Raw genomic sequence first — 24,938 nt, 5'->3', positions numbered from 1 at the left:
TAACCTAAGTGTCATGTAGTCTCTGAAATGGCATGTGGCTTTACCTGCTGATGCCCTGGATTGGCACTGCCAAGGCACTAGTCGGGGACTGGGTCGCTTGTTGGTGCAGAGACAACGCAAGGCAGGATTTCTCTGCAACAGACCCTGGGATTTTTGCTCAAGACATTCACACTTCTTCTGTAATTACAGCCTGCCAGAGCGAGGAGCATGAAACTCTTTAGCTTGTGAAGCTTAAAATAAAAGGTGTATGTGAAAACAAGAACAAGATCCTCTTCCTAGCAGTCCAGCCCCAAGTCCCTTCCCCTCCCTTTCTTATGCTTCCTTTGCCCTGCAGTTTAGAGCACCTTCCTATTGAGGTATTTTCAGGTGAGTGAGGGCCCTTTCTTTTCCTTCTGTGTTGCTCTCATTATCTTTTTTTCTTGTCTTTCTGTTACTAGTTAATGTTGCATGTCTAAATACAAAGTCACAAGTGTGGAAACTCAGGTCTTCTCGCGAATTATGCTCCAGTGTAATTTTGCAATGTGCACCACAGTGCCCAGGCAGCCTTTCCTACAGGCAGGCATCTTAAGGTAGCTGGCTCTAGGTTTTGGGTGGCTTCATGGTTCTTTTTTGTTTTTGTTTTTAACCTGATCAGTGTCTCTATGTTCATAGCCCCAAAATAAAAATAGAAGGAATGTGCTTGGCAGGTTAATACCCAGAGGGCACCGGCATGAATGGTTTCTTTCCTATCCTCTTCCTTTTTGCCCCCAGAGATCCCCTCTCTCCTCTTGTGCAACACGATGGTTTCACAGCACTGCAGCCAGTAATGCCAAAAATGTTAGCAGTGTAAGCGGCGGCCTCATCCTCTCCAAGCCAGTCCGTCGTCTTCAGCTGCAAATTGCAGTGTGCTGCAGTGAGGCAAAGCCTCCGTGCTTGCATCGGGGCTTACGGGAGCAAGGCTGCCTGACTGACAAGCACCGGCACGCTGCGATAACGCGCTGAGAAGTATCGAGGACGAGGCTTTGCCAAGGGTACCGTGCATTATGGATGAGGCGCTCGGTGCCGCCGCTGATTGACGGAGGGACCGTTGTGCTGTTCTACAGCGCTGGGTAAGATCCTCCGGATTGTCACTTAATATGAGCTCTCTTGTCGGGGGGAACAGGACTTTTCACGTTGTGATCCAGCACAGTTTGCAAACGACAGCCACACTTGCCTCGCTGCACTGTAAGGGCTCTGCTGCTCGTGCAGGAGAGTTAACTGAAAAGAGCGGTAGCTACTTCCAGGTGCCACACACTGGAATTAACTCCTCAGGATTCAGGATGTCTAGAAAGGGTGAAAAAGCACCTGTGTTTGATGGCATGACATATGTGTCCTTTTTCTCCAGCAGCCAAGATGCCAGCTAACCACTACATAGATCTGGTATTAAATCGAGCAGGTGAGCTGGGGTGAATGCAAAGGGGTTTTTTCTCCTCTTCTTTTTCAGGGCAGAGCAGGAAGCTGTAATGAGCAGTTCTGGGGACTTTGAAGCCCCGTCGCCATTCTGAGGTCCTTGACTGACAAGCCTTCTGCTTTCTCCTCCCCGTGGGGCTCCTCCTGCAGATGTGCTGAGCACGTCTCGTCCTCAGCATCACTGCAGTCCTGCGCTGCACCCAGGTACTGAGCGTAAGGGACGTGGCATGAGCAGGGGGTGGGCAAAGAGCCCTGTGAGGTGCGGACTCGACATCCTGCCCGCACCAAATGCAGGCACTGGCATGATCCCGAGCCAAAATTATCCTGGAAAGTAGAGCTGCAGAATGACCAGGTTAACTCATTCTTAGCAAATGACTGTATAAAGCTCTTTTTTAGCCATAGGGCTTATAGTCATGTTCGGTGTCACATGTCAGGGTTGACTTCCCTAAATATCATCCTTTCCCTGTGTGAGTGAAAGCTCATTCGCTGTTTGAACAGATTTTCTTTTCCTCCCTGCAGGTCTTGAAAAACTAGAGTTCAAGCACTTCTGGATCAGTCTTTTCACTGCAATATTGGAAATACTATGAAGCCTGCTTGCTTTGCACTCCTTTGGGCGGTGCTCAGCACTGACCTGCTCACAAGCCACGGTTCCACTGCCAAATCACCGAGGTTCAGAGGACGCGTGCAGCAGGAGCGCAAAAATATCAGGCCAAATATTATACTTGTACTCACAGACGATCAAGATGTGGAGCTTGGTGAGACATAATTGTTATTTGCTACTTCCTTTCCTCATTTGAGTCTTTCAGTAATTTCTGCTATGCAAATAGTGTTTTACTTGCAGAGAACATGTATGTCCTGAAACTGTATCAGCGTATAGGAAAGGTATGGAAAATAAATTTATGGAAATTGTTTGATAGCATTCATGTGATTTAGTTACGGGAAATATTTGCTTATCAAAATTCACCACAAAAGGCTTTCATGATCACCATAAAATGGTTTACTAGTATGTACGTAAATATAAAGTTAAAAATTTTGCATCCAAACTTCTTAGTAATGTTTTCCAACACTGTGATTTTCTGTAGCATTTAAAAATTTGATCCTTATGAGGCTAACCTTTGCCTTGATGCTCTATAGATGAGTATTTGTATTCTGCACATAGCCGTCATATGCATGTGCGTCATCTGACATGTTTACACACACAGACAAACTGGCCTGCAGGATATAAACTTAACATTTCTATCAATTGTTGAAGTGTTTAAAAGCTGCCTGTTTTAAAATTATGCTACATATAGACAATATATGATAATTTTGTTTTCACAAATATATTAAATAAGTGAGCACAGCCTGGACATAGAAGCCAGAAGTGATTTTCACATATTTTTCTCAGGGTAGAAAAAGTTAAAACACTTGATGAAGTTCCAGAAGGCCTTTGAGTGTTTTTCATTAAGTAAGTTAGAAAGATATTAATTATGTTTATGCATATAATTGTTTTTTCTGGTTTACTGCCCAAAGTGAAAAATTAAGAAGAGGAAGAGGATCATTTTAGGTTACCCCCAAGCAAATATTTAAATTAGGAGTGGGGGTATGGGAGAGGAGACCAAAAAGATAAAAAAAACCAGCAAATCAGTTCTTAGTGTTTTTAGTGACAGGTATATTTTTAAAGAAATAATGTGAATGTCTAACCCAAATGCCATACGAAATTCAAAAATCAAAATCCTTCATTCCAGAAAAGTTGCAGCAAAACTATTCATCCACTTTAAAAAACTTGGCCTGAAAAGGTGTAGGCAAAAACATGGTCCAGATCTGATAGGAACTCCAGCAATTCATTTTGCATTTGGCAGGATATGATAATAATTTATGCACCCCTATAACGGTTGGAGGTTACGCACCCCAATGAGAAAATATGGTTAATAAACTAACTGTGCTGCCGGTTTGAGGGTTAATCCTCCTATGTGGCAGTTTTTACAGTGAGCTTGCAGGGCAGGGCTTTGGATCTGAGCACATCTTATCTATTTTGCTTCTCGCTCTTTCAAACGTCTGCTCCATTTAGCCACGCTGCATAACGAAAGGCCGTCCCGCTTCTATTTTTGGCCTAAAATACAGCCATTACAATAGGAATGTGCTTCTCCATGCAGCCAGTTTGAAAATGCCTTTAAAAGGGTCAAGCCATGTCGTCTTCTTTGTTATTATTATTATTTTTTTTGTGGCCAGAAAGTGCCTGCGTCCTCCAGGGCGGCGAGGAAGGTAGGTCAGCAGTGCGCATCCCAGCGCAATGCTCGCAACTGCCTCTCTCCACCCTGTGAGCGGAGCTTGTGGAGGCGCTTGGGAGGGACTTGTGAGGGACTTGCAAGAGGTGAGAGGGCAGGAAAGATGATGGTGAGAGGGCAGGAAGGATGTGGCTCCTATTAGTAACCAGCTGAGCAAGAGCCTGGACGCGTATGTGCTCCTGCTGCGTTGAAGGAGAAGATCCGAGTTTTCCTTTCTCATAGATCATTTCTCAGGAAACAGAGTCAGCCCCAGACTTACTGTATTGGATTATTCGCACTCTTACTAATAAATCATTCTGCTCCTTTGAAAGCAAAGCCATATTTTTCTTTCCACGAGCAGATTATCGCCTCGTCCTTGAGCAAATCCTGAGGAAAAAGGTTTCCCGAAGGTCAGTGGGAAGTGACACTTTGTACCACAAACAGAATAAAGTTCAGGTTTTGTTATCCAAAAATCACAAAATTGAAAATCTCTTAATATAGATTATTTGATATTGTATTCCCAGCCTGAGCCTTTCTCAAAGCTGTTCTAAGGGAATACTTAAACGTGAAAGGGTACAAGGCACATCATTGTACACTTCAATCAGGAAAGATTTGTCTCCAGAGCATGCAGAAGTATTGAACCAAAATGGTCAGCTGCCTTGAGTGCAAATGACCTACAAGAAAATTTCTGAAGAAGCATTCAATCAGAGCTCAGAGTATGGAGGAATGCACATCTTCGTATGGATCTGTGCTATCCCTCCAGCAATTTGCATTCTGACTGCACGTAGAAGTTTGGCAGGAGTTGCTCCCTCACACAGCTCATCAGATGAAACCCTCACACTGCTCCACAACTCCATTTCAGTTCCCATACAGGCCAGGACGTACTTGAAGAAATAACTGTCCCACCCTGAGGCAAACTGGCACCTTTCTTAAGGAAAAGCACCAGGACTCAGATCTGTACAGGAGCATCTCTGCAGACACTATCGTTCTTCTGCTTGGTTCTGGAGCAGTGGCCCAAGCTCCCAGAGACCAGGGGGGTAACCACCAAAACTTCCATGATGCATGCAGATACTTACAACTTTTTGATGACTCTTTATTCACTTCCCCGTTCTCCAGATTCTCTATTACTTATTCCTCCCATGTACTGCACACATCAGTCTCTCAAGCCATTGGCCACCCAGTCATTCTCATAATCTCACTGCAAGCAGTATCTTGTGCAATGTTAGAAATGAGTCACAACTAATAAATACATTGGTATTTCCAGTTTTTCTAACCTATCCTTTGAGATTTGGGATGATGGAAAAAGGTTAAAAAAATCTAAAATAAATAAGTAAATGAAATGCACCTTTATATTTGCGGCCCAGTGCACCAGACAATGAAATCCATATAAAGTGTTCACAGGGTACAACATCAGGGGAAGAGTTCACAGTATCATCTAGCCCCATATTAGGCATAATTTGCCCGATTTGCTCTCCATGTTCACTAAACTTTCCAAGTACTAAAAAAAAGACAGGCTGGAAAAATGGGAATATGGTCTAAGAATTGAGAATCCATCACCTCACTAGGATTTTGCACAAATCCTAAGTAAAGGTTATATCTTTCTAGTGACCGTTCTACTACAGAGATGTCCAGCTAAGATACAGCTGGTTGAAAATCCGTAGCAACGGCAAGAATTTATGAAACCTTGGTTACCAAATATATTTCTCAATGTAAGAGGAGAATGAAGTGAGAGGTCGTGCTGAATTTCTTGTCCAATGAAACTTAACTGATTTCTGGAGCTGTATTGGCCGTTCCCAGTTATTTGGTTCCCCTCGGGCCCTCCCTGATGGCTCATGCAGAACGTGAGTGTCCTGCTGTCAGGCAGTGCCTGCAACGTGTGCCCTGAAGACGAGGTGCCAGATGGTAAAGCACGCAAGCTCCGAGGAGAGCCACAGACAGCAGATCATAACTTATATCAGCAAGTTTTTTCTCCTACTTGTGTTTTGTATTCAAAATGAGGAAGTCTCACCTCCTTTGAAGTGTCTATTCCAGGAATTCCAGAGGGGGTAAATCTATTATCAGTGTCAGTAAGTGCATACCTGGAGGAAAAACTTACTCATAAACAGCAGGTTTGCAAGAACAGAGGGCTGACCAAGCACAAGAATGAGGAAGTGCTTGAACAGCTACTCATTTATAATGCAGGGAGGCATGAAAGCACACATCAGCTCTGCTGCTGTGCATCAGTGTACTACTAGCGTGCACTTTCCACCTGAGGACCTACGAGCACTTCACAGCTGAGCTCTCAGTGTAATAAACTGTGTGTGACATTTCAGAAATGGGACAGCTGTGGCAAAAAAAGAAAAAAAACATCCCCTGCTACTTCACTGTAGCTTTAAGCACATGTTTTTTGGCTGTATTCTGTCCAGCAAAGCACCTTCCCAACTACATTTGGCTCTGCAGACGTCTAAGAGCGGGTGCTCTGCGTTTAGAAAAGAGGAACTGTGAAGGAGGAAGAGTCCAAAATGATGATGACTTCATTGTATTAGGTGTATCTGTAAAGACACTACGTGCCTCTTTTAAAGACCCAGAAACTGATTCTGTAGCAAATCACTTTGATGAAAAAAATCACATCTTGCACAAATTCATTAGCCCCAAAAAGAACAGAGTACACTTAATTAAGAGCATAATTTGTAAGGTTTTAAATGTTTACATCTATCCTTGAAACTTCTTGGCAATTTGAGGAGAGGAAGAGAAAGGGTGGCTACAGCTACTTTTTCATGATTTTGAAACTTCTTATTAGATAAGCAAAGTGAATGGTAAAACCAAAGTAAAAACAGAAAGTAGAATTCCAGAAACTTCTTTTTACAATCAGAATTGTGCAAGCATTTGAATTCACAGACTTGTTTCCAGAGTGCATGCTCACATGTCCACAGTTTATATTCACTCTTCAGTAGCTGTTCTGTATGACAGAAGGAACAAAATTTGGCAGCTGTCAGCAAGCACTGACATTCCCTGTCAGGATCTGCTGAGGCTTTATGCAATAAGAAATCTACAGTCCCTACCCGTCTCACCTGTTGTGATGTCTTAAAGGATGAAACAAGTAAAACAAAACAAAAAATCCCTTTTTTCTCTAAACCAAATCAATGCTTAGGAGAAATGCAAGAGGTTCTTGAGAAGGATGCCATATTTTGGCAGTGTTTTAGTATACAGCCCAAAGCTGATTCTGAATGCCATGCTAGAGTCAGACCTGCTACTCCTGTATCCAAAGAAACTTTCCTCTAGGAAAATCATTACAGAATTTTGTCTTTCTCTCTCTCTTTTTTTTTCCTTTTTTTTTTTTTTTTTTTTTTCCCTCCCCTTCCCCCAAGACTCTTTCTTGGCCTCAGGTAAGTATATGCTTACATCACTGCTTAGTTCTTGACTGCAAATCCAATGTGGAAATCTAATATGCTGCTAATTACTGTAAGAGATTATGTATCACTGGAAAGCGGTGCTTTTAAAAATCTTTATAAATAGTCCACCTGTGAGAAGTTCCAGCATCACTGGGATCAGCTTACATAATTTAGGGTTACTCACATGAGTAAAGAACTGTAAGAATTCATCTGTCAGAAATGGAGTAAATATTAAAGATTATTATCTGATAAAAGAGAAGGAATTGTAACAGACTTCATTAGTAATCTCAGAATGGCACATATTTTTCTGGCACATTGACTAATGATGCAGTCTGTATAACATATTATTTTTCTACTGCAGTATTTGAAGAGCTACTGACCTGCAAATATGATACAGGTCTAAAGCTTTAACATTGTATTTCTAGAATAGCTTGCACTTCGACTTTGCACTGAAGCTCAAGAAAAGAAAGAACTCAGTTTTGCTGGAGTCCTGGAAAAGACTTTTGGCAATATAATATAGAATTTTTTTTTTTTTCCTGGAATTACCTAGTCTGATGTCTGAGGACAGGCTAAACACTGATACTTCTATGGCATAATAGCAGCCAATAAACTACCACCATCTTTTGCAGCCATGGAGTGATTAGTTCCTCTCATTTCAGGGTCCTTGCAGGTGATGAATAAGACCAGGCGGATCATGGAGAACGGAGGGGCCTCTTTTATCAACGCGTTTGTGACCACACCGATGTGCTGCCCCTCGCGCTCCTCCATGCTCACCGGGAAGTATGTGCACAATCACAACGTGTACACCAACAACGAGAACTGCTCGTCCCCATCATGGCAGGCTACCCACGAGCCACGGACCTTTGCTGTGTATCTCAATAACACAGGGTACCGGACAGGTAGGAGATGAGTCAACATTCCTCTGTTTAAGATGAAAATGATGGGTATTCAATGGCCGTTAATGAGCGTTGAGATGATTCAAGAAACGGATATTGAACCTCTGCCTAAAATGAAGGTCCTGTCATCCCAGGTTGGGGTTACAGTGTTTTGGTGAGGGAGGGACATACCACCCGCTGCTCCATGTTTTCATGCTTGGATATCCCAGGTGAGAAATAAACTACTGGGTAGTTAGTCCTAGTGAGAAAGAGGCTCATTTTCACTGCGTTGTGGGTCCAAACTGGCAGGCCCAGCTGTGATTATGGTCAGGATTATGGCCTGCTTGAGGACAGTTGCTAACAGTTATGGGAAAAGATGTCAGGGCCAGGTTAGAGACTGGTGCCAAAGACCTCACAGGAGTGAAGTGCCCATCATGAGAGTGAAACAAGGTGAATGCTATAATTTAAACTTGGCCATGGGGTGATATTTCATTTGCATTTTCTGAAAATGAATAGAAACATGCCTTTAAGAAGGATTGTTCTGCTGAGCACCACTAAGATCCGATAATTTCCTTGTAAATTCCTGGTGGTTTTCCGTAGTCAGGAGATCCCTTTCCTGTCTACAAAGAACTCTTCTTATTCCTCTCATTTGTGCTTCAGCTCGATGTAAAACCCGATTCATTTATGCGTCACCTATCCCTTAAGATTCAATCTGTAGACATGTTAGGCTCCAGCCTGACTCCCATTCCTTAAGGTACAGGAGTTGTGCAAGGTCATCAGGGGGCAATTTGTTCATTCGACCACAAAGACTCTCCTTTACGGGACCAACGAGGCACAGGTCTCGCTGCCAACTACGTTCCTTACACTGTCATTGGCAGCAAAGAAACTTGTCTCTATCAGCAGCTCAGGCACAAGAACAGATTGCTTTCAAAACATATAGGGGAATGTCTCCATGCTGTCTGCTGAATGTCTCTTAATGCTGCTACATGCAACACCTTAAATCTATCATCCTGTTTGCCATCTTTTCTTTACCGCTCAGACAACTCACTCTTTTTCCTTCTGTCTCTCTGCATCTGTAGTTCTGGAGAGATTCTACATCCTGTTTAAAAAACAAAAACAAATATTTACCCTCTTTGGCCCTGGTTTTGGCGCTGTCACATGCACTGAACAGTACTTCAGTCTCTACTAAGCTGATTTCATGGCTAGTGAAGATGCTGAAGTTCCTCTAAAATATAAGCTTCATTTCTTGGCTTATGTCTCAGAAATCCTTTCTGCTTGTTTGATGAGTGCTTCATGTGAGACCCTTTCTTGTTCTTATAAAATACAGTATCTTACTGACTTATAATCTAACACTTGCACAACTGATTGCCCCCTATGTAAACTAGGCAGCTGTGGTGGACTTTTCAGTCACTACCTCTCTGCTCTCCTGGCAAATTTGGATATACTCTTGATTTGGGTATACTTTCTGCTCTGCCATGTATTATGAAGGCACATGGAGCTATCTACTAAATGCAGACTTAGTCCCATTAAATGTCAAGGAAAAGAGTAAAAAGAAAAAGAAAATGAAAAATCCCTTTTCAAAGGCAGTTTGAGGGATCATTATTCTTGAAACTATCAGGGTGGCTGAATTTTAGCAAAGAGCAGAAAGGAGGAAAAGGAAACAGAAAAAAATGGAAGTCTGTGTCTGAAACTCTGTTTCTCCATTTCTGTACATTGTTTAACCTTATAATAATATAGTCCTAAAGAATTTTTCCATTTATTCTTTGTGAGATAAGATTACCTTCCAGTTATCCCATAATTACTTTTTGAAGTGGTACCTTAATTACCGCCAGAGCTTATAATGCATTTTTCAAGGACATTGTTTCCTCATTAAAAAGTCATCTAAAGTCCACTAACTGACTAATAGTCTACATTTCACAGCTAGAAGATTTAGTAAAATTTAACGGCTCAGAGAATACCTGGAAGTGGTGGAGGGAAAACTGGGAGAGAGGGAGACTATGTGCTAGGTAGGCTAGTTGCAACTCTGTGCTGATGTTGTGGACAAAGTAGATACCTCTTCTTACGGTGCTTCTTTTACCCTCTGATTTCTTTTATGTTTTGAAAGGAAATCAATATCTTCTTCAAGGTGAAATTAAGGCACAGAAAGAGCAAGTGAGTGACCAAGGCCACTCAACAGCTTGGTGGCAGTCCTGATAACAGACTAGTCAAGAGCACACCAGTCCAACATACTAGTCGAGACCCATGTGCCTTGTATACCTTGAACCTGGTTCTCTGTTCTTAATAAGATTTAACTCTCACTTTTTAAATAGGGCCAAATTATTCTATAAGTTAGTGGAAATAAGGTGGAGAAAGAGAATGATGTTTATATAACCAACTTAATTCTGTTGATTCCAGATGGTTTCCAACATCTATAAAGTATCCGCTGTCTAAACCTGCTGCAGTCTTAACTAAATCCTCTGAACTGTAACTGATCATATGTGGGCAGATTGCTTACAAGGAGCATCCTGCTAAAGTCACTAGGACTCCAAGCAAGCACAGCAGTCCTTTTAAAGAGAGCTCTGAAATGTGCTGCAATAAACTGCAGTCATAATTAGAACTCCCTGGAAAAACCTAAAAAAAATATATATATATTTTCTTTCTGTTCTCCCCTTAAGTGAATTGCAGGAGACATTGCAAATATCCCCTCTTTTTATTTTTATTTTTTTAAGTAATATGCCAGTGCTAATTCATAGGCAGGAACTATGCTGGGTGGGAAGAGGCAGATAACATTCAGAAATAACACTGCCAAACCCAAGTCATTTTTGCTTCTAATTCAAAAAAAATCTCCAAAGAAACAAGGCAATTAAGGATGTTGCAATGTTTATAGTTTCCTTTATTTGTAAGCACTGAGTTAATACCACAATGAGTCAAATGCAGAGCCTCCTGATTTTGAAAGCCCACAAAATTGGGACCATTAAACTAGAATTTGTAGATTTCCAACTTGACGGTAAGAAATACCAAGGGAAGATACACCAAATAGGTAAAAAAAAAAAAAAAAAAAAAAAAAAAAAAACACACTTTGGAGAGCTTCAGAAAAATGAGACATTTGTTTTCATTACATAGGCTCCATCTGCTCTTGTCAGGAGGAGAGAGGGACAATCTATAATTACTTCCAAATTTGGTGGAAAATATGAGAAAAACCTGAAATGTTTCCCCTTGAAGTTTCTGATGTCGATAGACATCCCTTCAGCAACTTATGTTTGAATCTTTTATTCATATTCATTAGATGCAGCAGTTGAGAGATTTGCTTAGCGTTTTCCAGTGTTTTGGCTAGTTATTTGCTGTTCTTTCAATATTGCCTGTAGCACTGTAACTCTTTTTTTTACCTTCTCCTTTCTGTCCCAGCCCTTCAATATGTAGTCTTTCATCTCAGATCTGCCCTTTTGTATTGTCAGTTCCCACTGACACTCGGCTACACAAATACAAATGAAATATCCAGGAGTGAACTACATGAACCTTAGCTTCCCTCATAGGAAAGGAGGATTGTGCTACATCTTAATAACTGAGCAGTAACTGAGAAATTTTGTCCTATTTTAGAAAACAGCCATAACAGCAATATAGTCAGTATATAGCAAACATAAATGTAACAATCACTTTTTTGTTCAATAGTGCATTGCACTTCCTGTGCTATGGTATTTTACATTCTTACCAGCTGAAGCTTTATCCCTTTACATACGTGACCAGGAATGTAAGTCTAAAAATCTCACTCTGGCTTGACGTGCACATGCATTCAGAGCCCTCACTGCTTAATGCTACTTTATAAAATAATTACCTCCTAATCCTCACTCTTTTTAGCCCTTCACAGGCAGGGAACCCATGGAGGAGAGAGCAGGAGTCTGCTGTGTCTCAGCAGTCATTGGCAGACTTGCAGGACGTGACAAAGTTAGGACCAGATTCTCCCATTACGGAATGCCGCTTGAAAGAACAAAGATCTCCAAATTAGTCCAATATTTGCTTAGTTTTTTTATTATTATTCTTCAGGAAGGCATGTTTCACAATATTTTATTCCTTGCTCTGAAGGATCAATCAGTTAGAATAACATTCTTGCAAAGCTGATGTCATTCTCAGGCTTTCATGGGGCAGAAATGTCAAAAATAGCAACATTGAGCAACATGAATGTTACTTTATAAATACTAGTTTTTGTAAAACTCAAAATGCAGGAAGTGACTAGACATCTAGATGTCACCATATGGCATGCTTTGAGGTCATTCACAGACTTCTTCATGGTGATGCAGAAAGCTGGTCACTTGCTGGACATCTAGCTAATAACTGTTCACGTTGCCTTCTGATGCAAGCCGGTTGGCATCTGTCAATTATGGGTATTTTTCTTAGCATAATGAACAGAGAACTAATAATATGACAAGATAACAAAAGGTAAGAGACTGATAGACAGGCTTTTAGGAGAAGGGGTGTATAAATTGTACACCATTCCTTTTTGACATTTGGGCCAGCTAATCTTTTGTAAAGAGGGCAAAATGTCCCCGTTTCGAAGGCGTGGTTCGACAATACATTTCCTCAGAGGCAAAGCCTTCAGTGTTTCCTGTTCACAGCCTTACAGTAAAATTCGCTGCCAGCACACACTATTTTTATTCTGGATTGTTTCAGTGACCTGATTTGCAGCCTGCCTCACACTCTTTTGCAAAACTGAGATGGTGGCAGAATACAATATAGGGATGGGAAAGAGCGGGCAAAGAATGAGCCCTGCTTTTTAGAAGATTTCTAAAGTAAAAATAAAGAGAGAACCCCAGGCTTTCAAGTTCTTTATTGATATGAAAGAGGGCCACCAAACAATTTAACTTATAAAAAAATTAAATAATTATTAGATATACATCTCACTTTTCATAATAAAATTGCACTTTCAGGCAAAGTGAGGAACTTATAAATAAGGATGAAATATGATGAATATATTCAAATATATGAAAAGCCCAGAAAAAAAATGACATATGAAAGAGGAAAAAGGCCAGAAAGGAGAAGGAAAGGGATTTTCTAGTTCTATGGTATCATTTAAGTTAAACTTTTTTTGGATTCTCTCCAGAACCTCATCAAAAACCACAGCATGTTTGTCTACTTATGTTTAAAGCAGAAATCTGTGCTTTTAAATACACACAGAAAGCCTTATTCTAAAAGAATATTACTAAAGCTGCACATTCAAGCAGTCCATTTAGGACAATCTGGGTAGAACATTGCCTGTGAAATTATTTCTTCCCTCTTCTTCTTATGGCCTAATGATTGTGCTTCACTACATGATCACAAACCACATTCCTGGAGGTGAAATTTCCTAAACTGAAAAAAAGGAGTGTAGGTCCACTCTTGTCAAATGGAATAGCATTAGTATCCACATAGGTCAGCAGCAAGGATGAGGTTACAGACCTCATCTATAAAACTCTACTATTTCCTCTTTCAGTAGTCAACCAGAACACTCAATTACTTATCACTAATATACTGTTATCACAAGTAAGGAGGAGTTTATCAGACGTATTTTCAGCTGTTTGCTGAAAGGAAGGTGCTTATGGGGCTGAGAAACCTTCCCAGGAACTGTCCTGTCCATATCACTGCCCCAAAGTGTCTTTTCTTCGGCACATCTGGCTCCTTTCATGCTACACCATGAGGAGGAGTGCTCCACTCCTCTGTTTTCTCTGCAGGACGATGTCTCCACCGCTGCTATAAGCCTCGTCCCCACTGTCTGTCTGTCTGTCTGTCTACCATTGAGCCATTCCCACCCTCCTTCGCCACCCACAGCTGCTCAGTCCTAACAACCACATCCTGTTCCCACTGGTTGACATCAGCAAACTTTTTTCCCAGCCAGCCCAGCAGATCTGCTTTGCCCACCCCCTTGTCTCCTCCATCGCCTTCTTTCCCCGTCCTGTACTCTGTCCACCCAGTCCTTGGTGGATACTTCCCACCCAGGGTGTCCAGGCCAATGCTGCTTTATCCCTTCTCTCCTCTCGCAGAGTCCCTGTCAGTCTCCTGGCTACTCACCCTGTATCCACCTCATCCCCTCCACATTGACATTGACCTCCCCGTAATGCATGCACAGGTGGGGTGAAGGAGTTGGTGGCAAAAAGGAATCAAGAGCCCTGTGTGCCCAGATCTTCAGCACATGCAAACTGCAGGGCGTTTTTTTGTTGTTGTTTTTTTCAAAACTGAGCAAAATTTGAATGGGTTTTCACAAGCATAATAAAAGATGCCTCCTAGACAGAGAGTCCATCATGTCTTTGACAGAGTTCATGCTCTCATTGCAGAGCATGGGAGCACTTTCAAATGAAAGCTCACATAATTTTTTTCAGATGCTAAATGTAATTCTTTTTCCATTACTACAGTTCTCAAGGATGGCTACTGTTAGGGCTAGGAAGTTTCAAAAAATTTTGCCTGAGGCAGACATCCAGTGTGGAAAATTTCAGTCCAAGTATGAGAAAGTTATAAGCAACTGAAAACAGGGTCTTATAATGAGAAGTGTCAGACAACATCAATAATGGCAAGTGCTACCAGCCTGGCCCATAATACAAGCTTTGTTAAAGGCATCACCCAGACTAACGATTGGTGTATCAAGTTATAGGCTAATGCCTTTTGCAACTGCTGAGTTATAAAAATTTTAATGCTCTTTTTGGTTACAATGGTAACACTGACAGCAACTGGGAAAGACCCACAAGGCTGCATTAAAAAAAAAAAAAAAAAAAGTAGAAAACCTGAGGTTTTCTGCTGTGGTTAAGTTACAAGACTGGGAACTAAGAAATCTGAATACTGTTCTTGGCAATGCCACAGATTTCCTGTGCGATTTTCACTAGTTGAAGGTTAATCTCTGGGTGCCTCAGTTTCCTCAATACATTTCTGGGACAGTGCTTTTTTGATTTCCCAGTGAGTGCTGTAATACTAAAGTGGCTATTTGCAGTTTAATGAAGTGATACCCTAATGCTTGGTAATCTTTTGACAGAAGGGAAAAATCAAACAACTTCCCAGTTTTGAATCTATCGCTTGCATAATGGGAAGAAAGCAAGGAGAAATTTACTGGAATAATCCTGGAGTTGCAGTTTTGTTAGGCTCTGTCCCCAAAAGCACTGAATCACTGTGTGTCAGCACTGAAATGTCATATAAACAGTGCTTTGCAACTCCTGCAAATGGTTTCCTGATTTTGTTAGAGGAAGTGGGCTCTCTACTTAAAGCTCTTGTCTGGGTCACAGTGACTAAACCTCATTGCAGCCTGCCTTTTTAAAGGTTTGGTTTTGTTTTAAATCAGAGACATTCCCACAAGCATCAACAGACAACTAGGGTATAGAATATAGCAGAGGTCCTTTGACCCGTAGCAGTGCAGAGATGTCCCTCCAGTGGATGTGGTACAGTTCACCTGTATGCTGATCCACTAACGCAGAGCGTAAGTGGCCTATTCTACTGTGTAAAACTTAGTCATACACATTCATGGTACATGCTGGGAAAAATGTGCTGGGAATGGCAGGAAGCTGAATCACATCAGGGTGTAGAAATCCTGCCTTGAAACCCCATGGATAGCCTGCGTTAAATTCTCCTTGTTTTGCACCATGTGAAGCTCCTTGGATCTCTCAGCCCAGTTCAGGACCCACTAGCTAATTGCCAAAGGGAAAATAGCAACCTGCATTAAGGAATCTGTTTATATGAGATCCCAGACATGTATATTCTGCAGCCACTCCTTCGACACATAGATGTCTGTATAACAGTTCACCGCGCCGTGCGTTGTTGTTTGCATAAACTTAATTGAACATACAGAAGCTGCAATTACCCTGATATACTAAGCTACTCTACATGTGATTAAAAAATAACAATGCGTCCTGGGAACAGTTAGCAAAAGTGCCAGAATGCAGATAAAAACTGTCTTATTAAAATGCAAAATTCGGCATTTATCTTTCCTGTTATCCCTGTGGGAGCCATTACACACAATAATGAAAAGATGTCCCTTGAAATGGCATAGATTTTAATTAGTCTTTTACCCATTGAATCATAATCTCTGTTTTATTAATTACAAACAGAAATGTCTTCCTAAACCCCATAACTGCTGAGTGCAAGTGGCTTCTAAAGTCACATGCATCCTGCCAGGGGCTATATCTCAGTCAACCAGTGCTGATACGTGGGCAATTCAGCAAGCATCAAGCCACAGCCAAGTTGAGGATGTGGGTTGACTGTATGAGCCAAGTACGTGAGGGTGCAGGGAGAACATTTGCATGTTGTGTGTCAGTTCCTGGGCAGTTCTGTGACATATACCATATTACTTTAATTATTTACAATCCTTTGGCTAGCAGAAAACATACAGAAGACACATAGTGCTGACTTGCTGACTGGGAGTTTACCCTGTGGGTACTACTGTGCTTTCTTTTGACTCTAGCACTTGTCCTCATGCAGAGGTTGAGGAAGCATATGCTGGCAGTGTGCTCCAGCTCTGACTCCCTTGCCCCTCGCATACCCAACTCTCAGAAAATGCTATGGTGAAGTCCTCTGGTTTAGTAAAAACCTGGCTTTTCCCTTCATATGTCTGCTTCTATTATCCTCCCCAGCTTTTGATCAATAAACCATCTTTAGTTAAAGCAATTTGGCAAACGTGATCCATTATCAAGGGTAGTGCTGCTTCTCTGAGGATTCAGGGGTTTACCATACCTTTGACATGGGAATGACTTTAATCCACAACAGGGTGAAACATCTATTTCTGCAAAGCGTCACTCAAGGAGCTGCTTAAAACTTGACAGTTCTGAGATTGTATTTATGATAAAACACTAAATCATTGCCAGCACAAAGGTGAATGGTTCAGGCTGTCAATCCAAATTCTAATAACGCACCAAAATATGGGACTAAGGGGGGGCTAAGAAAACATTATTAAAGTTGCAAAGTTGAGTAATCTACAGCAAGGAAATTCCAGAATGAATTGGCCCCCACCAGCTCCAAGCTTCCCTTTCCTCTTTTTAAATTCAGTTTATCTCTTTCTGTCCCCGTGCTCCAGGTCTTTTCATCTCTGCATTTTATGCTGGTGGTTTTCTCTCAGGTAGTGCCAGAATATCAGCAGAGGAGCAGGATACAGAGAGGCTGATTGCTCTTTGTTTTATTGCCCAAATTGAAATTGTAAGGACTTTGTCAGGCCCATAAAATAACACCCTATGGTGGCATTAAACTGAGAAGCTTTAGCAAGTCTTTCCTGAGCATCTGTGTAGTGCAGTTTTTCTGAGGTTTACAGCTTAGCCATTTTGGGATGGATTTACACAGCCACCTCTGTTATTTACAGAGGCACTACATCAAAACTCAGAGACACTAGGGCTTCTCATAGAAAAGCTTGTAAATGATTTTTAACTGGGCAAATCCATTTATTTTTCCCTAGCCCTTTTCTAGGAAATTGCTGAACCATTTGGCTAAAATGTTCCATAGAGCAAAATTCAGCCTGAGTCACATACTTGTCATGGAAAGTATCATCATTAATGGTTCAAGTCTGGCAAAACTATAAATAGCAGAGTTCAGGTCTCGGCATTAGTCAATCTAACTATAGGTGGGGCTATCAAACCAGTCTACATGATAAATTGCCATAACTTTCTATTTTAGAGCTTGTGATTCTGTGATCGTTGGTGGTGGCAGGTTGGCACTTGAGTCCTTTACAGGAGCAAATGGAGGGTTCCCCAAGGTCACACAGTAGTTACTGGTGGAGCTGCAGTGGCCTTCAGCAGACCTGACATCAGATCTTCCCCACAACCAGAGGACAGTCCTGTATTTGCTTGACTCAGCAGTGGTTTCTTGGCCACCTTGCTCTCCCATACTTCACTGACTTCTTCTGCCTTTCCTGCCTTTCCATTCTACGGCTTCTATTACCACAGTATTTTGGCCTTTACCCTTACACTTTTCTTGCACATCTGATACCCTGAGAGTTTTGCATGCTTTGGCTGCCTTACAGAGGTGAGATACAGTTTACTCTCCATAAGGCAGCCATGCTGGGCACGCGCTTCCTCCCCACAGTCACCCTCTTCACCTCAAGCTCCTTGACTTCCACTTGGCATCAGGAGAAAAGAGGAGAGAGACCAACTTTCTTTCTTAATGGATGTGGGAGGAAGAGCTGAAAGTCTTGCCTAGTGTCTGTAGGACTTGTTTATAAATCACATTCCACATGGTATAGGAAAGTAACATTATATATGACTGTAACCTCTGGTTAGTGACACTTGGCAGTTAGATGGATGGGTTGCGCCATATTTATGTTGCCTCAAGCAAGTTCAAACTATGAACATTTTGTTTTTTTCCAACAGTTTTCCCAGGAAGGAGTTCCCCATGCCCACATCAGTCAGATCCAAAGTATTTAAGCCCTTCCACAAATGTGCTTTTTTGGTTAGACAGAATGTGTCTAGGTCAAATGCGAGGTTTTCCAAAGTGACTTCATTTCCGAGTCGGAAACGAGTAAGGTTGTTTGCCATGTGTCCTGGAAGGCAGCTGAGGCTGGGTGGGAGGTCGGCTGGGATGCAGGGAGCGCTGACAAGGGCAGGAGAGGGCGATGCAGGAGGAGCGGGCGGCCCAGGGGGTTCTCAGCAGGGATGTTCATCCCTGGATGTTCATCCCCGCAGAGGGATTTCTTTGCTGCTTGCTCCTCTCCTAGTGTGTCTTGCTTTGCCAATACTGGGAATGCCGTCATTCCCACTGCTCAGGATATAGGTGACAAAAATGCTGGCACCAGTGACTTTCCAGGGCTTTGAAACTGCCTCCCCAAAAATCAAATCAAACTCAAGACACCCAAATGTCCAGCATTGCTGGGTCTGAGCTGGAGTTAAGGAGACCCCAATAACCTAAGTTGCAGACCTGGGCAAATGCGTTTTGTCACTGCATTTCCCAGTGTCCCAGGAGTGGAAATGCAGCCCTGAGACATCTAGACCGACTTTATTACCCAGGTCAAAGCTACACATAAGCAACTAAAGAGCTTCCCTAGCCCAGCTGGCTCTAGAAGCACTACAGCTGCATTTGCAGCGCTAATCCACGTGTCCACAGCCAGCTGAACTGCTTTGGTGTCTGTGTGACTCTGGCATGAGTAATCCACAGCTCCCAGATCGCTGGGAGCTTTATGTATGGGGTTAGATAGAGCTCTTTCTACTTCCTTCCAGGAGAAGGAGCAAGAGCCCCTGCAGACACTCTTAGGACTGGTAGCCAGTTCTGAAAATTTCAGTATGAATGGGAACTGATTTGTCATCTGGAGCTAACCAAAAAATATACTTGTTTTGTAAACCAAAGAGAGGTGGTTTGCCGTCAAATCCTGCTTTTTTTTTCCCTTTAGCTTTGCCTTAGAGAAGCTGTGGTAACTGAGCAGGGCAGGGATTCCCTCCTTATCTTTCCAAACGGGGCCAAGCAAGATGGAGCTGCAAAGTTCCCAGACGGGTTATCAGACCAGGAAATATAACCACGTTGCCAAGCCCAAATTTCCAAAAGTCAGAGGCCAAGCTTTGAAATATCATAAGATTTGCCTAAAATGACAAGAGGTAGTCCTTGGAGGTTTCCTCTGAGGGTTGAGTTTTATTCCATTGTCAAGAGGAAACCATGAAAAATCTCCAAAAGCCACAGGTTATGTAAATCAAAGGCTTTCAATTCTAATAAAAACTCTGCAAATTATCTATGTTAATAGTCATGAAAAAACCTCTTTGATAAAGCAAATCTGATACATTCTAACACATAATTTTGTCTCCATTCTTGCATGCTTTTTACTTAAACTAAAGGACTCCAATTGCAAAGCCTCATGTCTGTGTTCTTTTTTTCTTTTCTTTTTTACCTTCACAGCTTTTTTTGGGAAATACCTCAATGAATACAATGGCAGCTACATCCCTCCTGGGTGGAGAGAGTGGGTTGGATTAGTGAAGAACTCCCGCTTCTATAATTACACCATTTCTCGCAATGGTAACAAAGAGAAGCATGGATTTGATTATGCAAAGGTATTTTTCCAGACACATAAATGCTGCATCATTAATCCATATGAAAATCACTTTCAGATAATAAATTAGCCAGATAATTAATTAATTAATGAGCTACAACCGAGAAATTGAGATGTCATTTTCTCTTCAGGGCTTTTCAGATCAACTTCTGTGTGAGAATTTTAACTGTGCAATAGAAATAATTTTCCAAGGGTTCTTCAATGCGGTCTGCTCTTTCTTCTTTCTCTCTACCAGAAAGTGTTGGTTCCATGGAAGAAACAAATAATAAATAAAAGCTTCCTTGAAAGTAACTGGGTGCCTGGTGCTACTGGATGTTAGCTGAGTGTTGTCAGTTATTACCCACATAAGAAATCTTAGTTAATGCTGTTTTCCATTATACAGTGCAAAAAAAATGCGTGTCTGTGGTGTCAGACTCCGGATATGACTATGAGAATAGATAAGTGCAAGAATATGGCCGTTGGAAAACTTCAGAGCTTGTTTGTGCTCCTGACAAGTTTGGAAAGTATGCCAAGGTGGCCTGCCCACTGCTGTGAAGTTTCTCAGAAACACAGATCGAGACTTTCCAGCCTGCAAAAAGCAATCTGGAATTTCCTCAGAATGCAGCTCACAGAAGATGATACAGATGTTGCAGCTGTGGTTTCTGACCCATGTAATGAGATTTTATTGGAAGCTCGCAGTGCCTGTTTGTGATTTCCCCACCCATAGAAATTAGATGATACTGATTACATATTTATATAGAGTGAAAAAAAGAAAAAAAGAAGCGGGAGGGGGGAAGAGAAAAGAAAGCATGTTGGTTAGTTATACATTCCTTACCCACTCTGCCTATGGAGCAAGAGTAAACAGGGAAATAGGAGGGGAATGGATGCTTTGGGAAAGCGGTCCTCCAGGCCACAAAACCAGAAATTATCAGAAGCCCAGCGTCTCGAGACCAAAACCGCTTCTGCAGCCCCAAGGGTCGCTCCCTGCCACTTCTGTGCCATCGCAGAGGTTTTAGCAGCCAGGGCTACGGCGTTTGCTCCAGGGGCAGCACGGGCGAGGGGCAGGGGAGCGAGGAGGTCACAGCTGGCGGATGGTCCCAGCACCGCTGTGTGACACAGACCTTGTCCCTGAGGCTCTGCTTGTGCAGCTGTTCGGGGCCGCGGATCCACAACATATGATTAGTCATGCCTGGAAGTGCTTGAAATTGCAAACATCGTCTCAGCACTTTCTCAATGAAGCTCACAGCAGACCTCCAGGCCAACAGTGAATGCTCAGAGAGGGCAGGTGGTTTAATTTAAGTTTTCATCCTTTTTTTTTCTGAGTTCTATTTCCTCCCTTCCCCTTACAGGCTTCCATTTGCCACCTTGGCTGTGGGTTAAGCCGGTTTATTAGCAAGTCACAACCTTAATCTCAGCAGCTGCCCTGTTTAAAGTTGTACCATTAAAAGAGCAGAGCCTGCAGGAATCTGACTGCTCCCTGTGTTTGCATTTGCCTTTTCTCCGATAAGGATTTTTGTAATACGTTGATTGCAGATTTCACCCAGTTTGTCTAAAAATAAGAATATAACTGGAGCAAAGAGCACAGAAGTAGTGGAAATGTGAATGGAAAACTATCATAGGAATGAATTATTTCTTGCAGTTATGAGGCGTTACTTTGTGAAAGCGTTTTGTCAATGAAATTTAAGAGGGATATCTGTGTCAGTACAATCCATCATTTCAACTGCTACTTAGTATTATATTGTAAAATATGGTAGTTGTATTTATTTAATACAATCTGCTGTATCTGATTTACAAAATACCTTCTCATTTTATGTGGTCTTGTCTACTTCAGAAAGTAATTACTGCGCAGTCTCCCCCGTGCTCTTTAGACTCATACATCCCTTTGATGGTTTGCTTTTACTTCCTGATCAGAACTTTAATGAGGACTTGAAAATAATATAATAACATGATAGTTATGTGATCTAATTAATCATGGGCTTTGTAACTTTTGCTTTGTGTTAAATGTATGTTACAGGACTACTTCACAGACCTAATCACTAATGAGAGCATTAATTACTTCAGAACATCTAAGAGGATATATCCCCATAGGCCCATAATGATGGTCATCAGCCACGCTGCTCCCCACGGTCCGGAGGATTCTGCACCGCAGTTCTCCGAGCTCTATCCCAACGCTTCACAGCATATGTAAGTGAAAACCATCCACTGCAAAAGCAGCTCCTTATATTTGCTTTTTGTAAGGTATTTGCTTGCAGAGGGATTAAAAGAACAGAGAATTCCAATATAAGAAACCCATATGGAGTGGTGAATTTTTGCTTGTATATTTTGCTGTGCTTGTTCCTTTTGGAAAGGAGAGTGACAGCCTTAAAGCAGAGAGACGCTCTTTTTTCTCTTGGGAGGTTGAGGGAGATTAAAAGGTCAGTATTTGCCTTTGTAAGGGCAGCTTCTTACAACACCCTGAAAATATGTAGTTACAGGTCAGGATCTGTTAGAAAGATATTACTTCCTTCATGTTCCTCCAGACATGCGTTTCCTGTACTCTAACTAAGCAAATGCATTTTTGTAGCTTTTGAGAGCACTGATTTTTTCACAGACTAGATACTGGCAGATTGCTGGAGAGCTTATCAATATGCATTTTTAAATAACATGCTTATATTTGCTGATGATTACCCCGATACAATAAAAATTTGTCATGGTGTCTACAAAACTCAGGCAAGCTTCAGGTAAAAAGTAGACAATAGTCTTGGATTCTACAGCTTCCTCTATAGATTGGATGGTCATCTATCATCGGTACGTGGACGATCTTTCCATGTAGAAATGGGAACAATGCCTTTGTGCCTCCTACCACATAGAAAAAAAAATAATAAAAATATATAAGCTGGATTCTACAATAATTTCCCTCTGAAAATTAGAAGAAATCAGCTCTATCACACTTTGGAAAAGCTCTATGTCTACAAATTGCATTTTGGTCACTCTGCACTTGTTCACACTCATTTTTATGTTATTTGTAGTTATACTAACAAGCTTAAAATTGCAAAGAATAGCAGCTATCTTGCATAAACTGGTCACTATTTGGGGCCAAAAATATGCTCTTCGTGGCACATGGTTAAATATCTGTTAATCGGTATTTTTTTGTCTCTTGGCTGCTACTTTCAAACTATGTTACTCTCCCTGACCTTATCTTGTTAACTCTGTCTTTCTTATCATGTGTTCTACTTTCCCACATTCCCGAGATGCTAGACTTTGCAGGTAATGCAAACCAATCATCAATATTTCAGAGTTATTAGGTATTTGGAATAATTCCTAAATTTCTGCAACAGTAATGGGATTGTTACTTTTGTAAATATTTGCTTGAATGGGAAACTGGTTCTTGCATAACCATCCTGAAGAATTAATATTGCCTTATTTTTATCCAAAAGTTAAATTAAGACAGACTTGCTAATTTAGTTCCCTGAGTTATAAGCTCCAGTAGAAAGCAGCAGGGGATGTTTAAGAAAAAGTCCAGAGATATTCCTTTCTTCCTGCTCCTCCAGCTTTTGGAAATCATTGGTTCAGGTGAAGCGGATATAGGCTGTTGTTTCCCATTTTCTTTGAATTGGTCTGATTTATTTTGGCCATAGGCAATTGCATTGCCCTGTGGCAACAAATGCACAGTTCCAGTCTGCACTGTGTGCTCAGAACACTGACTTTTCTTTAAACGCATGGCTTGCCTGTATCACCAGTTATTCCCTTCTTCCTGTCCTGTGAGAAATAAGGAAATCAAATTTAATAGACCTTTCCCATATCTTCTTTCAATCACCTCATTCTATAGCAAGAGAGTTTTAATCTATTTGTTCTGGCTCTGGTCAACAGATTGTTCATCATTTAGACAGATTGTCTAGCCTTGGGCAAGCTCTTCTTTTTGCTGGGGACAATTCATCAGAAAGGAGGGTAGGCTTCCCACTGTGTCAGCTTAGCTGTGGGGGCTATGTCTGAAGGAAAGCACTGAATCATCATGTCTTGCCCTACCTCTCCCCAGGCCAATGTAACTCATTTTAGGGTCCATGCTAGCCGTATTCTGATAGAACAGCGCCTTACTCTTGGTGTGTTCAGCCCCCTTTCTTCTAGCTTGCGCTGCTAGGATCAAAGGATTAAGTTAGCAACCTAGAATATGAGAATCAGCTGTGCATCTTCCCATTTTCTGGTGGTGTTGGTTTCTTGGCAGCTTTCTTGCAATGAGTTTCTTCTCTATCTAGCTGGAGAGTGACTTGGGAAATTGTTTTTGTTTCTTGTTGCACTGACTTGACTGTATACGTTAGAGTTAAGTCTGAAGACTAAGAAATGAGACAAATTGAAGACAAACTGCCAAACTGCGTGGCTGAAACTACCAAATAACTGATTCCCTAGAAAAAAAAATAGTAACATGTTCTGCCTAAAAGATACAAGAAGTTAAGTTCTCACAGAAATACTTGTTGCTCTGTGTGAAAAAAGTATGAGAACAATAAAATCCCTCCTGCCAAAGTTTGTGTAACTTGAACATTTAACCCTTAGGTTTTCTTCCTTGGTGGTCAAGCACCATTTGAATCTCTTTTTCTGACCTTGGGTGACAGCCATCTGACCTTGGATCTTGTTTTTAAAAATGCAGTTGCTATATCAGGTTACTGTAACGCCTACCTCCAACAAAGAAGGGAAAACAGGTCAAAAGCTGCTTGCTGGCTTTACAAACTGAGATGGAAGGTTATACCTACAAACTAGGAATCAACATAGCCTGTCAACCACATGTGAGAGGAAGTTTTGCTTAACAGGACAGCTGAGGCACAGCTTAAATTATGTCACATTCTTTGCTGGTAAAATGCCTATCATTTGATTGAAAGACTGCCTTTATAAATTAAAAAACAACAACAACAACAAGCTGAATTTTGAATAGCAAAAAATTGCACTTGTGTGTGTGCCAAGGAGAGTGATTACTGAAGGAAATACTCAACTTCAAGGAGGGTTCTGCTCTCAGTATCTCAAATGTTAGGGCCTAAGTGTCTTATTTCCCCACCTTGAAATAGATGCAGCAGAATAGTCCATAGTATTTATGAAAAATCTATCAAAGACAAAATGACAAGGAAGACGT

At 41.5% G+C, this 24,938-nt stretch overlaps 1 protein-coding gene across 2 annotated transcripts in view; it reads left to right on the top strand.

Moving 5' to 3' along the window:
* Positions 1–1,952: 1,952 nt before the first annotated feature.
* Positions 1,953–24,938, top strand: part of SULF1 (sulfatase 1) — a 61,618-nt gene continuing 38,632 nt past the window's right edge. The window contains exons 1-4 of one of the 2 annotated variants that reach the window (XM_010213261.2): positions 1,953–2,183; positions 7,705–7,944; positions 19,711–19,862; positions 21,855–22,024. In XM_010213261.2, coding sequence (XP_010211563.2) covers positions 2,012–2,183; positions 7,705–7,944; positions 19,711–19,862; positions 21,855–22,024 — 734 coding nt within the window. In that variant the 5' untranslated portion in view covers positions 1,953–2,011. The remainder of the gene's footprint in view (positions 2,184–7,704; positions 7,945–19,710; positions 19,863–21,854; positions 22,025–24,938) is intronic. The other variant, XM_088529743.1, reaches the window with a different exon arrangement.

The sequence above is a fragment of the Tinamus guttatus genome, unplaced genomic scaffold (genome assembly GCF_059628265.1).
Source record: "Tinamus guttatus ecotype Peru unplaced genomic scaffold, ASM5962826v1 Tinamus_guttatus_pri_ptg000343l, whole genome shotgun sequence".
Taxonomy (NCBI): domain Eukaryota; kingdom Metazoa; phylum Chordata; class Aves; order Tinamiformes; family Tinamidae; genus Tinamus; species Tinamus guttatus.
This window is presented reverse-complemented; position numbering and strand designations above follow the sequence as displayed.